This window comes from Echeneis naucrates, chromosome 7 (genome assembly GCF_900963305.1).
Source record: "Echeneis naucrates chromosome 7, fEcheNa1.1, whole genome shotgun sequence".
NCBI classification, from domain to species: domain Eukaryota; kingdom Metazoa; phylum Chordata; class Actinopteri; order Carangiformes; family Echeneidae; genus Echeneis; species Echeneis naucrates.
Genome location: NC_042517.1, coordinates 1,803,590 through 1,813,151, shown reverse-complemented (window position 1 = coordinate 1,813,151; position 9,562 = coordinate 1,803,590). Strand labels below are relative to the sequence as shown.

At 43.8% G+C, this 9,562-nt stretch overlaps 1 protein-coding gene across 1 annotated transcript; it reads left to right on the top strand.

The window, feature by feature from the left end:
- Positions 1-1,207: 1,207 nt before the first annotated feature.
- On the top strand, positions 1,208-2,224 carry npbwr2b (neuropeptides B/W receptor 2b). Its single transcript, XM_029507192.1, has one exon. It carries the CDS (start codon positions 1,208-1,210, stop codon positions 2,222-2,224), a length of 1,017 nt encoding a protein of 338 aa, XP_029363052.1.
- Positions 2,225-9,562: the final 7,338 nt, after the last annotated feature.

The following is a 9,562-nucleotide window of genomic DNA, read 5'->3' as shown; positions in this document are numbered from 1 at the left end:
TTTTCTGGTTTTATTTTTCTTTTCTTTTCTTTTCTTTTTAAAGTGTAACTTCTTCAGGTTTTGCTTTAAAGTTTGGTTTCTGGTTTCTGGTCTTGGCACGTCAGCTCGTTCCCAGCGAACCGTCTGTCTGTTTTTCAGTGCTTATTGACACAAGGCTGTTGACTCTGGTGCACTCTGTCTGAGCCACAGATCTTTAAAATGTGTGCAGGGAGACTAATCGATGTCCACATGTCTCTGTTGTGCAGATTTCGTGATGCGCCACTCGTGCGTAAAAGCTCCGGCTCCGCATCCAGAGCGCGCAGGAGGCGCAGGGGAGGAAACGACCAGCCGCCCTGCCTGAACGATTTCTTTCCCTGGACACGTTGAGCCTGTAAGAAAAAAAGAGAAATATCTGAAGGAGAGAGGAGGAGGAGGAGGAGGAGGAGGAGGAGTGGGGGGGGGGGGGGGGGGGGGTCGACCACAGAGGAATGAAACCGGGAAGATGTTCGAGTGTTTTTAAAGAACTGAAAAACGGAAAAATCCCGAAACGAAGCGGACAGTGAAGAGCTCAGATGGTGGTGATGAGCACGGAGTCGAACATCTGGAGGAAACTCAACAGAGCCACATCTCCTGAGCAGGATTATAGTTAATACACACGATTCCCTCAGATCACCCCAAAACTGTGTGTCCGGTGAGGAGGGGGAGGGGTGGGGGTGGGGGGGTGAGACTGTCTGGGGACAGTTTGTATAAGACTGGAATGCTCTCTCTCTCTCTTTCTCTCTCTCTCTTTAAAAATCAGCCCAGAAATAACAGAATTCATTAAATCTACATTTACTCATCCGGCAGATCATCGTCTGAGGAGCTCGGGAGCAGCAGGAGACTTTTAAAAACAACCAGAGCTGCTGTCACCAGATCAGGATCAGGATCAGGATCAGGATCAGGATCGGGATCAGGACCGGGATCAGGACCGGGATCGGTTGTCTGCTGGTGGTCTCTGGGACTCAGGTTGGGATCTGGTCACGGGTTGAGCTCCTCCTCAGTGATGTAATGGAGGGTAAGCCTCCTTTAACTTCACCTTTCTGCTTCCTCAGCTGAGCCCAGACGAGCGTTGAGGCTCAGTGAGAGATGAGCAGCAGATCCTGAGAGTGAAGATGTTTAAAACAAACGTTTCTCTGAGAAGCTAGTTGGTGGTTGTTTCTCTGAAGCTGCTGGACTTTTCTCTTCAGACATGGAGAATGTGTCCGTCCACGGCGGAGTGCCGCCGGTCTGCAATGACTCCGTGGACTTCTACTCTTTGACGTCGGGGAACCAAACCGACCTGAACTGCACTCCCCCCTCTGAGTTTTACTTCTACGCCGACCTGTACGTCATTTTGCCCGTCATCTACTCTGTCATCTGCGCCGTGGGGCTGACGGGCAACACGGCCGTCATCTACGTGATCCTCAAAGCGCCCAAGATGAAAACAGTCACCAACATGTTCATCCTGAACTTGGCCATCGCGGATGACTTGTTCACTCTGGTGTTGCCGATCAACATCGCCGAACACTTGCTGCACTACTGGCCTTTTGGGGAGGTTCTGTGCAAAGTCATCCTCAGCATAGACCACTACAACATCTTCTCCAGCATCTACTTTCTGACGGTGATGAGCATCGACCGTTACCTGGTGGTCTTGGCCACGGTGAGGTCGAAGCGAATGCCTTACCGGACCTACCGTGCAGCCAAGATCATCTCGTTCTGCGTCTGGGTCCTCGTCATCCTCATCGTGATGCCCTTCACCGTTTTCGCCGGCGTGTACGTGAATCCAAACGACGGGAGGAAGAGCTGCGTGCTCAGCTTCCCCATCCCTGAGAGCTTGTGGTTCAAAGCGAGCCGGATCTACACGCTCATCATGGGCTTCGCCATCCCGGTCTCGACCATCTGCATCTTGTACACCATGATGCTCTACAAGCTGAGGAACATGCGGCTCAACAGCAACGCCAAGGCGCTGGACAAGGCCAAGAAGAAGGTCACCATCATGGTGTTCATCGTCTTGGCCGTCTGCCTGTTCTGCTGGACCCCGTTTCACCTCAGCACCATCGTGGCCTTGACGACGGACCTGAAGACCACGCCGCTGCTCATCGGGATCTCCTACTTCATCACCAGCCTGAGCTACGCCAACTCCTGCCTCAACCCGTTCCTCTACGCCTTCCTGGACGACAGCTTCAGGAAGGCCTTCAAGAAGATGTTGGAATGTAGACCGGCCTGAAACGACCCGAGAACACCCGAAACCAGACTCTGATCGGACCGACCCCGCTGACTTTACACTCAAACACCTTATGATGCAGATTTGATTCTTTGGTTTGGCAAAGCTGCACTAAGCAACCTCAGATCGCGATAGTAAAGTTAAGCCTGTAAGTTCTACACAACTTCCCCTACTTGTACAAAAACAGCTTTGAATGCCTTCATTTATGAACCAAAGCGAGAAAGCGACAGTTTGAATTGAAGCGTGGCCCCTGTGACCTGACAGCTGTGACCAGATTAGCTCCCCCACCAGCCGAAGTCAATCAGACCGAGCGGCATCACATCACAGCTGCTAATTCACCCGGAGGTGGGAGGCCTTCCTCATCACAGCTCCAGTCTGGTGGGCTCTTACAGCGTGCAGCTTTTTTTTTTATGCCTCTGAGTGCTGGAAGTTAACAGAAGCAGGCCGACGTTCAGGACGAGAAGAGAAGAGAGACATACGATTGTATTTAAATCTTGACGCGACGAAAGCGTCCTCGTTGATACGAAGGTGGAAACATTCATGTTTGATTCATGATCTTGTCTGGACTCCGATGGGGGAAACACAAGCTGCCAATCAAATCGGCATCGTGGGAGCCGTCGGGTTGCAGAGGAACAGGAGGGATAAATATATAGTCCTTTTTCTTTCCCTTTCTTGGATGACATAAGAAATATTGTGTGGAAACATATAATCTGCCTTTTAAACATGTTTGTATCTATGAGCTCCTTAATTTCTTTTCCTGCCTGATTTGCAGGCAAATCAAACAAACAGACAAAAAAAAAAAAAAGCAGAATGTGAAGCGTAAATTCTTAAAGCGGACGAATACTGACAACATTACTGTAGGCCTGATGTGAAGCAGGCATGGGACTGGAGGGCTATGTATAAATCATCTGTTTCTGGATTCTTCATGAGCTCCTGTTATTATTTCTGTGTGCTTTTGTTGCCCTCTGCTGAAAACAGGGCAGCATCCGAGTTCACCGTCGGTGGAATATTTTTTACTGACCCTCCTTTTCACTTCCATCTGTCGCTGCTCAGCTTCATTCACTGTGTGTAAACAGAAAATCTATTAAATATGTGTGAAAAAAACATGTAAAGAAAATGTGTAAGTGTCTAATCTAAAGTTTTAACAGAGGTCATTTTTAAGATGAGGTGGGGGGAGTGTGGGATGGATGATTTGCAGGAATTAGGTTTTTTTTTTTTGGCTTTTAGAATTGAAAAGAACATTGTGCACTATTTTGCAGAAGAGTCAGAAGAACCTTTAGATCCTGGCGTGGTGAGACTTTTGACAGATAAAACGCAGATGGAAGCCGGTCAGAGATTTAGATTATTAAGATTATAAAGCGTGAAAGTATATTTTTCAACATTTATCCAGATTATTGCTGACATTTTGTGGTGTCTTTGAGATTTCCAAATAAAAAATAAAGATTTTTGTGAAGAGAGTTCAACACAAGTCACTGAGTGCTTTTGACACAACGCTTCTTTACAAACGGTGTCACGCAGTCCAAACGTCGCTGTAATGGCGATCAAACGAGGGGACACTTCCTGTTTCAAAAATCTAAACTCTTCTAAATGTCTTACTGTGCACAATTCAACCTTTCTGCTGTGTATTGTTATATCATGCCTTATAATTAAAATTTGAGAAAAAAGAAGTGATTTAAAATTTGAGTTTCACTGTCTCATATAAAGAATCATGACGAGTTATTTTCACACTAATGGTCATGTGTTTTTGATATTAATATGACAGAGGAAATATAAGTTTTTTAATCACTCACACTGAAACATTTTCCCTTCTAGATGTTTACATTAAAAGGAAAAGGTATGTTATTGTTCCTGCCCGGTGACTGGGGTCAGACTTCCTCACAGCCGAAGCTGAAGAGAAGCATCCTGTCAGCGAAAGGCCGCAGATTTAATCTCAACAAAAGCCCGTTGTGTGTCCAGCGGCTGGAAACAAACCAGGAGATGATCCAGTGCGGAACAGGCCGAGTCGCTGGGTTACTGTCACAATAAGAAGAATAATAAACTTCATTTGTGCAGCACTAAGAGAAAAACACCATGAAGTGTCTTAGTAATTTAAATAACACATCTAATGAACTTAAAGCAGAGCCGGGCAGAAAGCCAGTCTTTATTTTCAGGGATACTCACATGAAGGAGGCAGATAACATCATAAAATATAAAGAATTCTCTTTTTATCCTCATCAACAGCAGAGTGCATTAACAATGAAAGCACATCTTTCTTTGTCGTTGCTGTTTCCACAGCAGGTAATCTAACTAATCATTGTTTAATTACGTGTAACTGAGCTTATTAAAGGAGGGGAAATTAACTGACTGAAGTGATGATGATTGGTTGATTTCATGGTAGGCCAATCATTCAGGCAATCAATTTTTGTTCTTAATATTTGTACATAAAAAAGTAACACAATAGTAACTCACCTGGTAACTAGTTAATGTTGTAACTCACTGTAACTAACCAACGTTGGTCACAGAGCGTTTGTTGTGTTTCCTTGAACACACACACACATCTGATGCTGCAGATTTTCACTACAAAAACAAATGTGGATGTTTTAAATCACTGAACCCCAAAAAACATGAAACAAGGTGGGCCATTTAAAAAAACAAACAAAAAAAAAAAACAACATATCTCTTCCTCTCATTCACGTCACAAGTTCTTCTTTATCTCGTCCTTCATCTGAAAACAGGACCAGAGGAGCTCAGGTGTTTTCCAGCCACGCTGGGTTTGTGTGTGAGTCTCATTTGCTGTTGATTGTGTGTCTGTGTGTGTCTGTGTGGAAGGACAGTGGAATAGTGCCTCCATGTGGCCGGCGTGTTCACTGCTCCGCTTGTGATGAGGACTTCCGGCCACTAGAGGGCAGTGCTGATCCACGAGGACCTTCTCTGGGATGACTTCTGGAAACGAGGAAATTCTCCAAATGAGGATTTTTGCCAGAAGAAGAAACACAGACAGAAAGTAAGGCTTCATGTTGATTTAACAAGTTTGTTTCCTAAAAAAGTAAATCAGCTGGAGATGAGCAGCATTTCAGAAAAATCTGTTCAAAATGAAATGATACATGACTGAATGTCGGTGCCTTCTTAGTTAGCACATCAGATTCTGTCTCCTGCTGACGCTGTAAAGAGACTCGGTGTTATAATTAAGCAGAACATCTGTAAAAAAAAAAAAGGAAAGAGAAACCGGACACGCTGAAGAGGAGATCCCTGAAAAGTGTGCAGTTTGATCGGATCGAGAAGCTTCTTTCCAAAATCTCAAACAAAACTCAACTGATCAGAATTCTTTTGGCATCACGTCATAACAGGCAGATGTTAGTATCTGTGATGATTATGGATAACCAATGAATGATGAATATCACCACATGTTTTGGAACATTAATGTGATGGTCAGTTTCTGAGTTAGCATTTTAAACCACACGACCTTTTACGAGCTCTGATGTTTCTGTTTCTTGCCAGCGTGACACTGAACGCGGTTTTTCTGCAGTTTCTGTAGACACTGAAGACGGTTTATAGCTGCGTGATTTGATTACACAACCACCCACATTTTCAGTGTCAAGCCTTCATTAGTTTATGAGATTAGTTTTATGGGATTGCAGCTTTATTAGAGCGGGCGCCAAAGGAAACGTTCAAGGCCTTTTCTGACTTTCACTGCCGATCTCTTACTCCAGCGGCACTGAATGAATTAAAACCAGCTCATGTCATTTAACAGCGATCTGAAGTCTGAGTCGTTGTTTCGTGGCTTGAAACTGTTTATCAGAGGAGACCGAGGGGGCTGCTAGAAGAGTTCGATGAAATTAAATTAACAACATTAACCAACTCTTTTGTTTTACTCTCCACATCCACATTAATCTCCTGTGATGCTTTACAATTCAATCTACGAGCTTTTAGCGTCGCACCGCTGAACCTGAAACATACGTTTTTTATCAATCCTGCCAACTGGCTCCAACGCATCAAGACATTTCAATCAATGAGCGCTGCAATGTTACTTTCATTACGCTGCAAATCTAATCAGGCAAATTCCTCGATTCAGGTGCATCATCTTTAAACAAGCCTGCATATCTAAAACAACAAGTTATTAAGATGGAGAAGAAGAAAACAACAGCGGAAGTCTTCCCTTTTCTTTGCTTACTCAGATCGCAGGACGCAGATCCATCGAGGGTGAACTTGGAATTTGTGACTTCTCATCTAAAAAAATTTGGCTCTCAATTAAATAAAACTAATATAATAAACACAAATATGGCTTTCCATGAAATTTGCATCAGTTATAAAAGTCAAATCATCTGTATTGTTCTGCTTTGGTCACCTCACTGGTCTGAATTTGAATTGTTCAATACTTAAATTTATGATTATTGTTAGTTTGTGAATATTTACAAAGTTGAACCAAAAGAGCAAATGTCATCGTCTGTTAACCCGTCACTGATTGCCATCGGCAGGTGGCATGAAAAGAGCTGTTAAAGAGCTGTTAAAGTATGCAAAGGAGGGAAAGACGGAGAGATGGAGCAAGAAATGAAACAAGTGAGGTGGAAAAAGGGAGGGAAAGGAGGAGAGAAGAGGAAGGGGGACACAGAACGAAGACAAAACAGGTCAGAGATCTGAACTCCTGGAAGAATTCCTGTTCAGGAAGAGAATTCAGGATTCATCCAGAATGGGAAATTATGTTTATTTGGACAAAACCACAGGTCAGCTGCAGCTTTAGTTTAGATCTGAGATCTGAGGAAGTAAGATTTAAAAGCTGTAGATGTAAGCAGCAGAGAATATTTAATTAGAGAGTGAACTCCTGGTTCATATATCAGGTCGTTGTTAAATGTTGTATTTATACGAAGGACGACCGAGCCGCTTCTCTGAAACAGAGGAAGAAAAGGTGATGATGATGATGATGATGATGATGATGAAATGTAGGAGGAAAAGAGACAACTGCTCTCCTTATTATCTATCAGACCTTGACTTGGCTCTTGGGTTTTTTCGAACAACTCACAGAAGCCTGAAGTGTCGCAGGAGGACAAAATACACTATCAAGTTTGTATTTTCCTTCTCCTCGCCTCCATTTGCTTTTTCTCTTCTCTCCCCCCTTTCAACTCAAACAGGAAGGCAGGAAATCAATAGACAAGACTGATGGAAACAGACAGAGTCGAAGCGCCGGGCAAATAATTAGTCTGTACAAAGCGGAGGTGGAGGAGATGAACCATTTGTCCTTCGTGTAACAAGCTAACGTTTTATTTTCAGGAACAGTCTCGTGTTGGCTGCATCAGAATAGCGTTCATGTTTTTATTTCTCTTTTTGGAATGGATGCTGTTATTCTGCTTAACTCAGCTATCTGTAGACGCAGAACTGTTGATGGACTCAAAAGTGAGCCAAGCTAGCAGCTGTTCATGCTAACGTTGGCTATGAAGCAAAAAGTCAAACTTTCTCCTTTACACACTTTGATTACACTCCATGGAAAGTTGGTTTTAGATTTCAGGCACCGATGTGAGAATGAGCTCACCCTTCTAAACTACAAAATTCATGTTAGTAGTTAGTAGTTGGACAGACCATCACATTACATTTTACAGTTCCATTATTTCATTTCCAGTGTGGCACTTTGTTTTATGGAACTGGTTTGTTGTGGAGGCATCCCTTCTGACTGACCGGGTCTCCTGCAGGGACATAAAGGCTTTCATTAAGTGGGAGGTAGCATGTGGGAGTTCTTTTGATGAGCTCGATGAAAAGAACCGTCGCGATCAGAACGAGTGGCGCTGCTTTCTCAGCAGCACGCTTTCAGTGTGGTTTTTATGCAGGTATTCATCTTCACCGTGTTCCAATTACCGGCAACAAGAACAGAGCTGAGACTCACACACGACGAGACAAAGAAAAGCACACAATCCAACAAGCACAAGGCTATTTGTATCTGAAACCCACTCGAACAACGTGAGGACCGTTAATGTGAGTCGTGGCCGTTTTGACCGATTTGGATATTTGAAGGTGATCAAACGGTGAGTTGATAAAATAAAAGTACAGCAGGGATTTAACTTTTATTGCTAATCTGCAGCATCGTTAGCAGGTCCGGTCAGTTTCCATTCAGTTTTGCTCCTCACTTTGAATTAATGGAATAAAAATAAATAAATCTGGGCTCTTTAGAGGAGATTAGTGGCTCTATAAGGAGCAGACATGCAGCCCTCTTCTGCCACTCAACCAACTTGGAGATAAAATGAGGCGTTAATGTAAAGTTCAGGAATAATGATAGCAGGGTGCATTCTGCGCCTTTGAAATTCTTAAATTCCTCTTCTTTCACTGCCGACAGCCATAAATAAAAAGGTTTTGTGATTTTGTTTGTGTATCTATGCAGAGATGATGGATTGAAAAGGATACCGGCCTCCTTCAGATGTGTGAAGAGTCATTGTGTTGGAAGAACGGCATTCAGCACATATTGTTGGCTGCTGTGAAGCACCAATAAAAGGGGGATTGCGCGATTGTGATGATCAGAGCATGACTTTTAAATTGATATCATAATTCAGCAGACACAATACACAGAGTGCCAAATATTGTACATGAGCAGTCTTCGGTATGTTTCACTCAGACGAAGCAGGTCGTAAAGGATAAATTTGGCGTGTCGTTGTTGGTTCAGTATCTTCTGTGTGCGTGTTGTTGTTTGTTGTGTAGGTGAAAACCTGGCAGCGGTGAAGAAAATGGAGCGGCGCCGGCGTTGATCAGGCAGATCGACTTGAACGTGAGAAATATTTTAGGGAATTCCTCCTGAATCTGAATGTTTTCAGGTTTTACACATCAGGACGTCATCTTTGCTCTTTGCAGACGATGCTGGTCTGTTGGCTTCATCAGAAACGGGACTCGGGGCGGCTCCAGCTGAAGGCATTCCAGCATCTCAATGTTTCCGCAGTAAATTCAGCTTTTGTGGTGAAAACTCTCAATCTGCATTTCGATCTCAGCTCCAAACTTCAGCTTTGGTTCGAGCCCCAAGCAGCGACTGAAAGATCGAGATTGCAGCTTTGAAAAAGTTTGTTTCCTCCACGAAGGTCCAAAGTTCGCTTCGACAAAGATCTCTAAAAGAACCTCACGCTTTGCTGTCTAATTGCATGAGTATGAAGAAGTCATCTGCGAGGTGACACAGCAGCTGGATGAGGGCGAAGCTGTCAGCGATGTCGCCTCCACCGAAGTCCATTTTCCAACATTAACAGACCGACGGAGTGAACCAAAGCCTCAGACTCGCTGTGGGTCTCCACGAAGCTTTGGAACAGAAACGTAGAACTACAGCAGTAGATTAAACCTCTAAATGACGTTTTCTAATTGATGTCTGTTGGAGCTGTAGATTGCATTTAAAAACGATAT

What these genes read in the sequence shown, in the direction of transcription:
- npbwr2b (XM_029507192.1), top strand. Translation starts at nt 1,208, where the DNA reads ATGGAGAATGTGTCCGTCCACGGCGGAGTGCCGCCGGTCTGCAATGAC.